Source organism: Eurosta solidaginis, chromosome 4 (assembly GCF_040869045.1).
Source record: "Eurosta solidaginis isolate ZX-2024a chromosome 4, ASM4086904v1, whole genome shotgun sequence".
In the NCBI taxonomy this organism is placed as follows: Eukaryota; Metazoa; Arthropoda; class Insecta; order Diptera; family Tephritidae; genus Eurosta; species Eurosta solidaginis.
Window position 1 is genome coordinate 23,827,806 of NC_090322.1, and position 15,918 is coordinate 23,843,723.

The 15,918-nt window shown below is 39.2% G+C and overlaps 1 protein-coding gene across 2 annotated transcripts; it reads left to right on the top strand.

Annotated features, from left to right (window-relative positions):
* Nucleotides 1-849: 849 nt before the first annotated feature.
* Dredd (Caspase-8 Dredd) lies at nt 850-13,497 on the top strand. 2 transcript variants are annotated; one of them, XM_067780637.1, is made up of 7 exons: nt 850-1,032; nt 6,929-6,991; nt 7,044-7,844; nt 7,908-8,118; nt 8,829-8,962; nt 9,215-9,366; nt 12,887-13,497. In XM_067780637.1, exons 1-7 carry the CDS (start codon nt 928-930, stop codon nt 13,023-13,025), a joined length of 1,605 nt encoding a protein of 534 aa, XP_067636738.1. In that variant the 5' UTR covers nt 850-927; the 3' UTR covers nt 13,026-13,497. The 2 variants fall into 2 exon arrangements, with proteins under 2 accessions (XP_067636738.1, XP_067636739.1); XM_067780638.1 differs by having other exon boundaries at nt 894-1,032; nt 7,073-7,844.
* Nucleotides 13,498-15,918: the final 2,421 nt, after the last annotated feature.

The window sequence follows — 15,918 nt, forward strand, 5'->3', positions numbered from 1 at the left end:
CATCTCGAAAACCGCTACTTAATCAAGGCCGCGGCACAATGACACGTTTCATTTAGATGCGTTTAACACTAGCTTCTGCATTCCAATAACATCGCCACAATCAACCAAGATGTTGCGTTTGTAAATATGAAGGAACTTCAGACTTGGCAATTGAAGTTCATTTCGCCTTGCCCATTCACAAACAAAATTTCGCAAAGCACTGGTATAAACATCCTCGCTGTATAAGGAAAATACTTACACTTGCAAGATGTGCCAGCACCCTTAGCCAAAGTAAATGTCAAATTCTTCTTATGGTTTGTTTGTAACAAAATCTGAAAGTTGGCTACTTTTTCATATCAAATGGCGCCAGTGGCGCTCAATCTACCGTTCACCATAAAAATAATTGCAATGTACTCATACTGCATAAGAATGTGTTTAAGGGCTTCATTCTGTATTGCGAACGATAGCTCAAACGAACGATTCGCCTCCAAACGATTTCGTCTAGCAATGGTATTCTCTATCGGCCTTTACATTTCTTACTTTAAGTCAAACAGAAAAGCGAAAGCAGTTGTCAAATTATATATTGTCATCGCTTGTTATATTGCAAATACACTAGCGACTCGTCTTTGTGGCGAAACGAGCTTTCGTTTCGTAATAGAGAATGAGGCCCTAAACTTATCTATATGCAAAACTTCTTATCTTTCGGGCTTTCATCATCAGGCAATTTCGTAATTTTATCAGAAGCATCGTGCGCTGACAGATGAGTTTGCTGCTTGTGTTCGTATGGGAATCGTCAAATAGGTTATTCTTATGTGTTCGGGCCTTTAGCTATTTCCATTGTGAATTCACAATGGTAATTTGTCATCTTTGGGTTATTTCATTTGTCACAACATTTAGAAGATCCCATTTTTCAGCAGCATTTATTTTGGTTTTGGCTTACCATTTGTAATGGCATCTGAAGGGCAACAGCGTTATAATTTAGTTTCTAAACTGAATAATATCCACATAGACGATTTGCAGTACGTGGAGAGGGACTTATGCTTCTACGAATTGGTGAGTGCGCTGTATATTAGAAAACATTAAAATAAACCGCTTACCAGAAAAAAAAACATCAACAACGGTATTCTTGGTCCATTGAAAATAAAAAAGGAACAAACACTTGGTGCAAAGTCTCGTTCAATTTGTGTCGCGGTCCTTTTTATTTTTCCAAAAAAATCCTGGGACTGACCTTTATTACGCCGACTCTGGCCCCAGCGGGTTAGGGAGTTAGAATATGCCCGCGGTAGGTATGACTGTCGTAAGAGGCGACTAAATACCAGATTCAAGGGGTTGGTAGTGCAACCTTCCAAACCCAAACCCAATTGTCAACCTCACCTTCGAGCGGCGAATCCCGTTTCACTAACTGACGAGGCTCTGGCGACCCCAAGCTCCTCGAGGAACTTGCGGGTGGGGAGAGAGGGATGGTCTGACCGTTTAATGTGACCATATAAATCGTTCCCGAGATGGTCGCGCTAGCACCTTAATCGAGCTGTGTTACCGGAGCGTACCGGATCTGTATCCGGCAAAGGACCATCACATCGATAACACTCCCCAAAGCCTTCGGGGAGCAGCCTTATTGCCACAACAACAGCATTGCAAAAAGTGAAATAAAAAAAAAAGCATTACTGAATTACAACGCCGACTCTGGACATCTGCTAGGCAGATGAATTTTTCACTGTGACGCTTTCATAGAAATACATTGAATTTTTAAAGGCATCACGGCAGTCACACATTAAGTAATGCTTTTTATTTTTTATTTCACTTTTTGCAATAAAAATTGCAGTTGATGTATCCAATGAGAATTGTACGGTATGATATAAGTCGAGCTGCTTTTCAGCATAAAGTATACATAGATGAGTTTAATTTAGGTAATTCTTTACTCTAGCTCACAACTGCTAAAACTCGTCCAAACATATCGGGAGAGGTGTCAAAAGACGCCCAGGATCACGAATCCGAAGGCGGAAGTTCAACATTTTATTTCGTTTCGGAGATATTTGCAAACAAAATAGAAAATTTTCATGTGGTTGTTGTAATGTTGATAATTTTGATGATTTTGTTGTACCCACAAGTAAAAGTGTTTTGCGCGCATATAGTTTTGGTCTCCAAAATGGTGGTGGACCCACCCAGAGTAATGTTTTATAAGCGCGGCCGAAGGCCGCTTCCCAAGGCAGTCGGTTCTATGTACCGGAGCGACTCGGGATTTTTCCCGACCAAGGACTGTCATTTCAGTGTGACCCCATTTAATTTGTTTCGTCCCTCCCACAAATTGTCATCCTCCCAGCAGCTCCTTGCAGCAGGAATGCTACATATTCTCTTACTCCGGGAAGGTATCGAACCCAATCCGGGTCCGTCTCCTGACCCCGGTCCTGAGAAATGGTTTTGCTGCATTTGCCAGAAAATAATCTTTTTAGGACGGTCATACTCTGTTCAGTGTGTCTCGTGCAAGGGATGGTTGCATCGGACAGGTTGTTCTGGGCTTGATCCCAAAACCAGACGTCCACGTAACTTTTATAAATCTTTTGTGGCTCCTTGCTGCTCACGCCCAAGGGCGTCCCGTAGTCTACGCCTAAGCGTATCCCCACTACCTTCCAGCAGCTTCGCTGCTCAGCAAGCCACAACAAGTACCCGCAGCTGCTCGCGCCCCACGGCGCCAACAACTCAAACAGCTGATACCACTCATAACTACTACCAGGTCAGGGAAACACACTCTTAGTCCCTGCCTCCGTTTGCACCGTCTGCCAGCACAGAATATATAGGTTTGCGACATCCGCTCAATGCAGCTCCTGCCTTGGGTGGTGCCACTTTCCTAGATGTTCTGGTCTCCGCGACGGCAACCCCTCGACGGGTTTCATCGCGCCATGTTGCCAGGTCGCAAACCCAAATCATCCGGCTACCCCAATGCTTGCCCAAGGGCGCCCAGTCCCAAGGCCACAACAGAAATTGCGTCCTGGCCTTCCACAACCTAGGCGTAGTCACCCCTCACTTACCCCTAGAGTGGCGGCGTCACCCCTCATGCACTTCAGAATTCTGCAGTTCAACTGTAATGGACTAACTGGGAAGATTACGGAGATAGTCGATTTCATGAAGCGGCACAACATCCGCATTGCTGCGATTCAAGAGACTAAACTCACAGCAAGATCTGCATTGCAGACCTGCTCTGGTTATAATGTCCACAGGAAAGACCGCGAGAGCGGAAATGGAGGCGGCCTCGCGTTTATTATACAACACTCTGTGCAATATCATATATTTGATCCTGGCATCGACCGCAGTGACAATGTCTTAGAACGTCAACGCCTATCTGTCCGGTCAGGCGATGCAAATCTAGAAATCATCAACATCTACATCCCTCCTGTCACCTGTTGCCCCAGTGGATACCGCCCTAATATCGAGGCCTTACTCACTGGCAACAATCGCATTATCTTAGGCGATTTCAATGCCCATCACGACCTATGGCATTCAAACTTGCGGGCGGACAGTAGGGGTGAGATGTTGGCTGATCAAATAGACGAAACGACGTTCTGCACAATAAACGGAGACGCCCCCACACGTATGGTAGGAAGCTGTCATAGCTCGCCAGATATCTCAATCGTAAGCGCAGAACTCGTAAACTGCGTCAACTGGCAGCCGATGGTAACATTGGCATCCGACCACCTGCCCATACTTATTTCGTTCGAGCGTACCGCCGACTTCATCGTCACCGAAAAACGCACTTTCATAAACTTCAAAAAAGGAAAGTGGGAAGAATATAAATCTGCAACAGACAGCAGCTTTGCTGCCCTCCCTATCCCGACTGATGCCCGCCAAGGGGAGCGTGCCTTCCGTAAGGTCATTGAATCCGCCTCGGCACATTTCATTCCCGCCGGGAGAATTCCCGAAATCCGGCCCCACTTCCCGGCGGAGGCCACGAGCTTAGCGAGGGAACGCGACCTTATAAGACAGCTTGATCAAGGCGACCCCCAAATAAGGGATATAAACCAACGCATCAGATTGCTTGTGGACGAACACAAGCGGGCGAAATGGGAAGAGCACCTAAGAGGTTGTAACCTCTCTACCGGTGTAGGTAAACTTTGGTCCACCGTAAAGTCCCTATCGAATCCGACTAAGCACAAAGACAAAGTTTCCATCGCCTTTGGCGATAAGGTGCTGTCGGATGCGAAAAAATGCGCGAGCGCTTTCTGCCGACAATATATAATGCTTCTACGGTCGACAAAGATAGACGGAGAGCCAATAGACACGCACATAAACACAAACTCAGCGCGTCACCAATTACCATCACCGCTAGAGAGGTTGAGGACGCCATTGGTCGCGCTAAACCATCCAAAGCAGTGGGCCAAGACGGCATAGCCATGCCGATGCTTTAAAACCTAGGGAAAGAGGGTTTCAAATATTTAGCGCATGTCTTCAACCTGTCTCTTTCCACCTTTGTCATACCCGAGAAATGGAAAATGGCCAAGGTGGTCCCGCTACTAAAGCCTGGGAAACCAGCTAACGTAGGTGAGTCATATCGTCCGATATCTCTCCTATCGCCAGTGGCAAAGACGCTTGAAGCCATTCTGCTCCCTTATTTCCAAGCACATTTGCAGCTAGCCCCTCATCAGCATGGCTTCAGAAAATTCCATAGCACTACCTCCGCGCTAAATGTCATTAGCACCCAGATAAATTGCGGTTTGAATCAATATCCCCACCATAGAACAGTACTCGTAGCGTTAGACCTATCAAAAGCTTTTGATACGGTCAACCATGGCTCGTTACTGCAAGACCTGGAAGGGTCCACCCTTCCCCCATGTCTTAAAAGGTGGACCGCAAATTATCTGGGTGGTCGGCAGGCATCGGTGCAATTCAGAAACGAAATATCAAAACAAAGGAGAATTAAACAAGGGGTGCCACAGGGTGGTGTCCTATCCCCGCTTTTGTTTAATTTCTACATATCTAAGCTACCTTCACCACCGGAATGAGTCACAATCGTTTCCTACGCCGATGACTGCACAATAATGGCCACAGGCCCAGGCCCAAAGATCGATGAGCTATGCAATAAAATAAACGGCTATCTCCCTGATCTCTCCAGTTTTTTCGCCTCGCGAAACCTGGCCTTGTCACCGACTAAATCTTCCGCGACCTTATTTACATCATGGACGCCCCAAATGTCGACCATATTGAACATCCACGTCGATGGCACTACGCTACATTTGGTGCGCACGCAACCGCAATTGTTCCAAGAATTCAGAGCCGTAATAAAATCCTCAAATCCCTTGCTGGCAGTACCTGGGGAAAAGATAAAGAAACGCTCTTGACCACATACAAAGCAATTAGCCAGCCGATTACGTGCTACGCGTCACCCATATGGTCGCCAAGCCTAAAAACCACCCACTGGAAGAAACTACAGGCCTGCCAATATACTGCTCTCAGAATCGCCACGGGCTGTCTTCTTATGTCCCCAGAACACCATCTGCATAATGAGGCGAGAATACTCCCCATCAGGGAGAGAAATGAGATGCTGACCAAACAGTTTCTGTTGAATACCCAGAAACCTGGGCATCCCAACAGACATCTGATTGACGAACCAGCACCGCCTAGGGGCCTAAGAAGTCATCTCCGTAAGCATTTTGAGGAAATACGACACCTGAGAACCCAGCCGTATGAAGCGGAAAAACACAAGCAGGTCCTTGGTGAACTCCATAGACAGCCGTCGGACCTTTATGTCGGGAATTGCCCGGTGAATCCAGTACTTGAAGAAAAATATCCAGAACTCGCAGAAGAGGAACGCATACTCCCCAGGGAAACGCGTGTCACTCTTGCTCAACTTCGTTCTGGATACTGTAACAGGTTAAACTCTTACCTATCCAGAATCAACCCCGACATACAAAATGTATGCCCTGCTTGCAATGTGTCCCCACATGACACCAACCATCTCTTTAATTGTAATGTGGAACCAATGCCTCTAACACCCCTTTCCTTATGGTCCACCCCTGTTGAAACGGCAAGTTTCCTTGGACTCCAGTTAGAGGATATTGATGACAATTTGTGATCGGTCGCGGCTATTAGGTGGGGCGAGCATTGCTACAACAACAACGACAACAAGGCCGCCAATGCAGAAAGGTGTTCTGTCCAAAAATACTATGGATCCCACCCCCGGTTTCGGAGCGCTCCGGGCCCATTTTTTTTGACAGAAATAAAATTTTGAATTTCCGCTTTCGGATTCGTGGTCCTGGGATGAAAACGCATCTTTTGACACATCTCCCGATATTTTTGGTCGAGTTTTAGCAGTTGCGAGCTTAAGTAAAGAATTACCTTAATTTTCTTTAACACTCGGTTAAATTATTCCGTTACTAATTTTCGAGTACTTTTTATTTTAGTATGTATTATGTGGCCTGTTGCCCAAGTGTTTTTCGTGAGCCGTTACGATCCGTCATATGTATATGTATTAAAAGCGAATTGGTTATTATGTAGCACCACGACAGTTTTTGTTTTGCACGAATTTTTGATTCCTATTAGGAATGCAAGAACACCACCCTAACTCCAGGCAGGGAGGCATCGCATCTCCTAACTCCGCCTAAACGCCCGAGGGAAGCACAGAAGCCCACCTTGAGGCCTATTTTAATTTTCCACTCAACGCAAAAAAGTCTGAAAATTGACGTTGAGCCGGAATGGGATACTCCGCTTAGAAAAAGTATTTGTATTTATATTTTATTAGAGATTTTTTTCCTACATTCTAATTTTTCAATGTTGCTTTGTCCGGGACTTGAAGCCAGGATATTTGGTGTGGTAGGGTGGAGCTACCATCACACCACCGAGGCCGTGTTTGCATGCCTGATTAAATCTTGCAATGGCCCATATTTATATTTAGTCAAGCACTGGCTCCAAGAACACTTCAATGTCTGTCGGTAGTGATTTTATCTCTGATATTTAACAGGTATCCCTGGGCTTCCTACTTTTCGGCGATGAACGCGCGAACGCTGAATTCGTGCTACAAAAGGTAAGTGATAATATTTTTTTTTTTTGTATTTAATTTTTTTCTAAATTTATAGTTGCTCATATTATCGAACACACATAAAAGTTGCGGTTGTGGCGGCGCGGATTTGCTTACTAAATACCACAGCGTAAATCCACAAAATTGGCGTTCTCAGCTAGTCGAGGCATTGTCTATCATTGGAGCACGTCGTGTATTGCGTAAATTGGGCTTCGACTGGAATGAGTTGCATCAACACTATCTACCACACATTGGTGAATTGAGTCTGCATGTACATCCACTTTTAAAGGCTTTATATCGTGTATGTGAACGTTTGAAACCTGCACAAGCTGGCCAGTTGGTGTTACGTGTTAATGAACAACGTAAACGCCCAGATGAACTGTTGCGTTTTTATGATTTTGCGTATTTGGAAATATTTCTATTAGATTGGATATCTCGACGCATCATCACTTTGGGTGATCGTTCTGCGAATGGAGCCAATGTTGATGTTTTACTTGAATATTTAAAATTTAACGACTTAGATGTATTGAAATCATTACTGATTGAAACAATACTTAATAACGCTGACAAACGAACAGTAATGTTTAATGATAAAGCTCACATAAGCGTAGATAATGCTTCTAGAGTTACAAATAAAACATATAACATCTATACAAGCACAAAAGAAACAGTTCCGCCACACAACGCACATGAAAATGCGACAGCATCATGGCCACTATCACCTCCATCATCGGCATCGCCTGTGCTCAGTAGTGATTTAACAATGAGCGAAAAGTACGCCGTAAGTCGGGAGCGTGCGGGCATATTACTTATAATTAATCAGTTGAAATTCTATGAAGATCCTGATCCTGAATTGAAAGTATATTTGTGCTTTTGAAAAATTTAATTGATTTTATATTTGATATCACTTACTCATCTAAAGCATTTGCTACCGCAAAAACCACTATCGTCTCGCTATGGCTCAAATGTCGACAAATCGCGTCTGAAAGAAGTGTTTACTAGTTTCGGTTATAAACCACAGGAATTTGAAAATCTAACACATCTGGAATTGATGCATCGCATACGTGAGACTGTGAAGTTATCGTTTCAATTTGATTCGTTAATTGTTTGTATACTATCGCATGGCATTGATGGTTTGTATATGGTATATTGTAGGCCAATAGCTGACAATGAGGCCCATCGTTATCTACGTACTGAAAGCCACTAGAAACTATTTACAATGACTTGTCTTTCAGCAAATATTGCATGTCTTAGGTCAATACATTGTAGTGGTAGATCGCGCTATCGTAGCAAATGGATAAAAACTCTTAAAGTTCTGCTAAATAAGTTTAATTTACATTAAGGTCTAGAGTTTCAAACAAATATTTGAAATAGGTTATTTAACCATTTGCTAACAAGATACCTCTTTAAGCGGAGCTCTGAGTAGCAATGTTCGAATAACTCCTAACTGAGGATTTCTGGGTCTGGAAACTGGTCTCCAAACAAGTCGACAACTTTCCTAGTGTTCAACTGTATGTTGGAAATATAATGTTTAGAACGTTCTTAAATACGTGATTCTTAAATAGAGCCAAGCCTTCCCCTCAGAACCGCCAGACTTTCAAATTGTTTTCAACCCTCACAACAATCGTTAATGGAATAGTTAACGATTTGGCATTTTGTATGTGATATGGAGCCCAATAAGGGCTTTAACGTATAAAACTTTAATTATTTCATTTTATTTTCTGTGTGAAGTTAATATAATCTGATTATATTGTTGTAGCAATAGTATCGCCTACAAATTATGTCAGCTCTTGGACTATTACTCATTAAGCAATCATTCATTGTGTGCATTTTTTCAAAATAGGATCGGTTTATGGCAGCAATAGCATACCAGTAGAAATAACTGAAATTGAGCATATAATTACTGGTGATACGCTAATAGGCAAGCCAAAATTACTAATAGTACAGGCATGTCAAAAAGACGAATCTCCAATAAATGTAAGAATGTTACATACCCATATAAAAGAAGTTATTTAAAAAAATAATTTACGTGATTAGTCTTATTATCAAGCTCGTAAAAAAAGCTTATTATTTCAACGTGAAATCAACCGCTGTTATGCCTGAACCCTGACATCGTAGTTCGAAGCGCACATAAATTTAAACGTTTTTACTTAGTGTGAGGGTGAACTATAGTGTGAGGGTTCTGGTATCTGTGTACAAGCGATTAAATATCAATTTAATACTTCGCAGGCGAAGCGGAAAGTTAATTTAGCACCACATTGTTTCGGTGATATTGTGAAAGCCATGTCTACTGTACCCGGTTATTCTGCTATGCGTCACACGGTCGACGGTACTTGGTTTATACAAGAACTATGTGATGCTGTTCAGCGTTTTGGCGATCGGTAAATATATCGTTTTATTGCAATAATATATAAACTGGAAGAAAAAGAGTCATATTTGCAAAAAGAAGGGAAAAAAGAATAAAATTACTTGTAACAATTTTTGAATAGTGAAAAAAATGATTATTAGTAGTCAGTGTCAAATACATACATAAGGGCTTTTTTCTGTCTAGCAAGCGTCATTATATAACCATTTTATATACATACATATATGTGTAACTGTTCTTTTTTAATCGGCCATGACTTTTCAGTTTTGAGCAATATTATATTCAAAAATCATCTCCAAACAAACTCGTATGTCCAAACCAAAGAGCTTTTATTTGCTAAGAGCCGTCACTCGATACTTTGGCAACAACAAAACAACCAATTCATGCCGTATGCACAATTATAACTCTATAAAATATATATAGATATGGTAGACGTATTATAGGCAGTTAATTAAAATTATACTTAAGGTAGACGATTATGGAAAATCTGACAAAAAAAAATCAGCGACTACCTGGAGAAAACATCGAGTAAATTGCCAAAGTATCGAGTGACGGCTCATTTGTCATGAATAAATTTTCTATATACATGGGTTTGAGTCATGGTGGAATCACCAGGTGAAGTAAATAAAAAAATACACAAGATGTAGGCTATCTGAAATGGTAGGGATGTATTTTCAAAGGCCAGAGGAGGGTACAATTTTTACCCGCTTCGAAAAAATAGGAGTAGAAAAGTAGATGCCTTGCTACGAAAGCCATTACAGAAACTGTTTTTTCACAGGACCAGTACGCTTATATTACTTTTGGCATCGAATAAAAATAAAAAGGTAAAACTGTGATGAGCCGTAAATCTCAATAATAGCCGTGTTTTTTTTACACGCGTATACGTTTCGTTTGGGCGTGAAAAAAAACGCCTATCCTCGCTTAGATAATGCTTAGGAGACCCATCTAGCGGCAGTGGTTAAATAACTACAACTACATCACAGGGTGTACCGAAAAGCGGATACACAACCCTCTGATGGCCATAGGGTATAACATATAGCTGAATCAGTTGCGATAAATTGTGGACACACATAGAATACATAGAATTAGTATAGAGGGTGAAACAGAGCCGCATATTTCAGTTACATCTGAGTATAATGCGTATTGAAATTTAGTAGGACAAATTTTATGCGCAGCAATTTCAGAGGTGTATTTAAAGTTTGTCGCTTGGCAGTCCATATAAAGTTTAAGCGTAAACGTATATAGAAGAATAAAAAAACGCAGCTAATGCGTCCAAAGTAAACTGACCTCAAATTCAACTGCAGTTGAAACTTTCATCGAAAAACCGCACTTAAATGCGCTTCGGGTTTCATGAAAAGTTTTACAGTCCCACTTGGAAGTGGTCGTAATACTTTTAAATGTGTCTCCATCCCTAAGAATACATTGCAATTTCTATCTGCTCTGTTGATTTGTAGTTTAGTGTCGGAAGCAAAACATATGCCCTTCTAATATATTACAAAAGTGATCATAACTTCCCCTAAAAACTCCTGATAGTTGAATTCATGATGTATTACTAATGTTGCCAAGTTATTCTTTACTAAAATATGTCAGGGGATATACTAGCCCTGCCTAAAACCAGAAGATGCTGTTTCGATAGAGGCGGATTCATATATTCGAAATTACAATCCATAACTGCAACCTATTATCTTAGTGGTCTGATTTTTAGGGCAAAAAAACAAAAGTGAGCTAAAATTATTTGTAACTATATTTAGAATTCCATTGTTTTAATAAAATTTTTACATAAATAAGGTGTAATAGGACAGTTTTGGTGTTCTTGTTGTAGGAATGGCAAAACCATTCCTCGAATGTGTTAATTAGCGCTGCAGAGGCGAAAATCCTTAGTTGGATATGACGTGAATACAAATATTTGTTTTAACAAAGACCTGTTCCAATTTTTTTTGTAACAAATTATACATGCATACTCGTACATATTTGGACCTAATAATATATCACGGCCTTACTTATGGAAGCCAACACCAAAGATACCCAAATGATGAATCTCTGTAATTAAATCCAGTAAAAGTCCATCACTATTTTTTTTGGGGAAAAGAATAATTGATTTTTAATTCTGTTAAATTCCTCTGCCCGACACACGAATTCTGTTAAATTCCTCTGCCCGACATGAATTCTGCTATCACTCAGAAAGTTTCTGTTGAACAGAGGAATTTAACAGAATTCTTGTGTTGGGCTGAGGAATTTAACAGAATTCTTGTGTCGGGCAGAGGAATTTAACAGAATTCTTGAGTCGGTTTGAAAAAAAGTACTAAAACTACCTACCATCCATATTTTACTCCGAAAAATGTTGAAAATGGTGAAAAATTTTCAGATAGCCGAATAACAGAACAAAGAAGAATTTAGAGCGAGACAATTTACGGCTTACTTTCACCTGGTTATTCCACCATGATTGCATCATGGTATTTCGACATGATTCAATTACACCGATGTAGCTTTTTTAAAAATGTGACACTCCGCACTCATAGTTGTTTTTAAGAAGAAGCTGAGAAGGGGGAAAAATGAAATGAAAGGCACAAATTCGACAAAAATCTCCTTTTGAGTCACGACGATTGAAAAAGCTTTAGCTAACGGCTTTGTTAGAGAATGTGACCGTAATTAAACAACCTCCTTTCATAGATAAGTCCTAATATAGATAAGACTGCGGTTTAGAAGCTGAAAGCTTCTTACCAATTTGTCAGCCGGTCTTTCAAACTCGGCTACTTCGGCTAATTCTTCGAAGCTGGTTTAGATAAAAAAAAGTACTAAAACTACCATATTTTACTCCTGAAAAATGCAAAAAACAACACTTTTTCGGGGATAACATTGGTGAAAATTTTTCAGATAGCCGAATGACAGAACAAAGAAGAATTTAGAGCGAGACAATTGACGGCTTACTTCACCTGGTTATTCCACCATGGGTTTGAGTATAGAAAACGAAGAAACACTAGAAAGTTTTTCACAAATGTATTTTGTCGTTCCGTGTGGAAAACTTTTAATAGTAAAATGAAAAACTTTCTACGTTTTCTATGGATTCTAGACAGAGAGAACCCCTTATTTGTTTCATTATTTGCAATCATTTTAAATGCTTAAATAATAAAATAATTATTTTAAAATGCTTGCCATTAATTTTTTTTCATTGAGAGCTGCAAATAATTACTATTGTATTTATTTTATATTATTTTTTTTATTTACATTATTAATATAACTTTGATTATTTTGAATTCCTTTTAATATTTGCTTAAATTCATTTCACAAAAAATTAATTAATAACTTTTTGAATTAATTAATTAAAATAAAAATTTTTTTAATTGATCAATAATTTAATTAGTCGATTAATATCCTTTTTAGTAATTAAATAAACTTTTTCAAATTCGTTGATTATTTGTTGATCAGTTTTTGATTTTCTTTGAATGGAAAATTAATGATATATATTGATTATTTTTTAAATTAATTAATTACTGAGTTCTGGAATTAATTTTTTGTGACTTCTCTCCAATTCACAGACGTCACATTGTTGATATACTAATCGCTGTTAATCGCAAAGTGAGCGAGCGGCGTGGCAATGCAAATGAAGTAATGATGCCCATCTCAAGCAATACCTTGCGCAAATTTTTCTTTTTGCCACCACGTAATCAGTCATAGAGAAGCAGTTTCGGTTGAAATAATTATAACTTGTTTATGCAAACTGGATTTTTATTAAAATCTTGTCGCTGACTATGTCAAATTTAGTTAAGCCAAAAAGTTAAATTATATGTATATATATACATTATGAGATGGTCTTTACTTTACAAGGAAATTATAAATTTAACTAATAGACCCGACTAAAGATGTGCGTCAAACTATTTGTTTAAGCTTTGGCGGTACTTATCGAAACCCGCCTATGGAAACAGAGGAAGAGAGCGACTTCACTCCGCTGGAAGGACCATGTGGAAAACTATTTAAATTCTCAGGGTGTTACCAATTGGTGCCTGTTAGCACAGCGAATAAGCGACTGGCGCAACTTTTTATTTATTTATTTATCTAGAGGACGTAGTGTGGAACAACTTAAAGTAAAAGTTTAGTAAATGAAATATAGGAACAGTTTTATAATTGAAGAAAAACAAAAAATCGTTTAAATAATTCGGAACGAATTGTTGTTTTGGGGCTGCCATAACCGTTTAAAAGGCTAAAGTTGTCCGGAATTGGAGTTTTTTGTATGCTGTTATGTTTCAACTCCCTGCTAAGCTTATAAGCTTGCCAAATGACGTAGAGCAACAAAATCAGCTCCGTATGCATTGGGAAGCACCTGTCCGATACTAAATCAGGCTTCAGACAGTGACTTCCCCGTCTCTAACCTAATCCCGAAGAAGATAAATATAGCAGCAGTATAATACTGCCGTCCCAGCGGACCAGCGACCCCAGCGGGTTAGCGGATCAGAATATACCCGCGGTAGGTATGCCTGTCGTAAGAGGCGACTAAAATACCAGATTCAAGGGGTTGTGTAACGCAACCCTTCAGGTTGCCAGCGCAATATATAGCTTCTCCCAACCCAATTGTCAACCTCACCTATCCGCGGCGAATCCTGTTTCACTAACAGACGAGGCTCTGGCGACCCCAAGCTCCTCATGGAACTTGGGGGTGGGGAGGGGGGAATGGCCTGAAGGTTTAATGTGGCCACATAAATCGTTACCGAGATGGTCGGGTTAGCACCTTAATGGTGCTGTGGTACCGGAGCGTACCGGATCTGTATCCGGCAAAGGACCATCACATCGATAACACTCCCCAAATCCTTCTTTTTTTCCTGTTTTGGGAATTGAATTTTCAATTCCAATAAATGGCAAGAGGACCTTTAAATTGCCTCTTAAATCGCCAGGTTAACAAACGTATAAGGGTAATATACTTGCAACATTTAGACGTGCATAAGCAGCTAACATATGTCGCAAAGTAAAAACCCGTAGCACAAATTTTCTCCTTGTAATTGCTAAATATATGGCTTGTTGCCATGTGCTTTTTCAAACTTTGCAATTCATCGTGAATTATATTTTTATGTATGTATCCCAGTGGGTTCAGACATCCTCCCATTGTAATAGCAATGTTAATATAGTCATCATGTGTCATGTTAATTTGTTAAATAATTCAGCTTTTTGGGTAATTCCAAGTGGTGACTTGTTTTCTTTATGTAGATTATTAATATTTTAATCATAAAGTTGCACTTCCAATCGTAGAAATTTGTTTAATTGTAAAGTTGAAATCAGGTTAGACAAGGTATTGTAATGCGCTTGTTATAGTTATTCTGCTATGCTTATTTACTAATATTTACACTGCAAAGGGCTTGTTATAGTTATTATTTTATGCTTTTTTGCCAATATTTACTTAAACTTATTTTTGTAAATGTATATTCCACCTCAATTTTGGTGAAGAACTTATATCTTGTTTAATTGTAAAGTTAAAACCGGGTTAGACAAGGTATTGTAATGCGCTTGTTATAGTTATTATGCTATGCTTATTTGCTAATATTTACACTGCAATGCGCTTGCTATAGTTATTATTTTATGCTTTTTTGCCAGTAATTCCTTAAACTTATTTTTGTAAATTTATATCAGTCATATAAGGTATCATACTTTCATAAATTTATATTCATTCCAATAATTTCAAAAAAAAAAGAACGCCAGGTTATATTCAAATTGTCTTAAGTTGTTAATTATCCATTAAATTATTGTAATTATTTTTCATATTCACTCTAGTCATGTGTCCATGACTGTACATTAAAATATTAGGATATTTTCTATCCCGTTATATATCATCGGTGCCGTTATATGTATTTTTGTTATTTATTAAATTTGTATTTATGTCCAATTTAATTTGGTGAAGGTCTTTAATTTGTTGATATTTTTTCAAATCTATATGTACATTTATGTAGAAGTCCCTTTTTTTGTTCCGTTGATCCACGGTGGCGTTATGTATAATCCGGTAATTTGTCTTTCCAAGAATTATGGTCAAATTTGGTATATATAATTATTTAACTAGTCCAATGCTTTTAGCTCACACTTGCAAATAGTCTAATCCTTTTAGCTCACACCTTTAATATTTTTATGTTGTTTTATTTTAGTAAAGATATACATCGTAGTTGATTTTATACTGTGGCCAGTTTAAGTGAAATATGATTATATGTACATGACTGTACATTTATGTATTTGGTTAAAATTTTTTTTAAAGTTCCGTTTCTCCTCGGGGACATTATGTATTCTATTTTCCACAACGGTATGCATGTATATACATAAATCGATAGCTTTATGTATGTTTAATTTTACACATTTTTGTAAATTTATTTTTTTTTAAAACATTATAGTAATTTTTGAAGTTAATTTTTTCGGTTATTAGCCCGATAGCACTTGTATGATTTTGCAACTGAATTTGCGTATAAAACGAAAATTTTATACATATATTGTCGTTGGCTCAGGCCTGCGAATTTAACGCACCCAGTTGTGAACAATTGATGTTGGTTTATTAGATGGTAGGTTGGGTGGGTGGCTTATTTCTAAATCAGTTTACAGG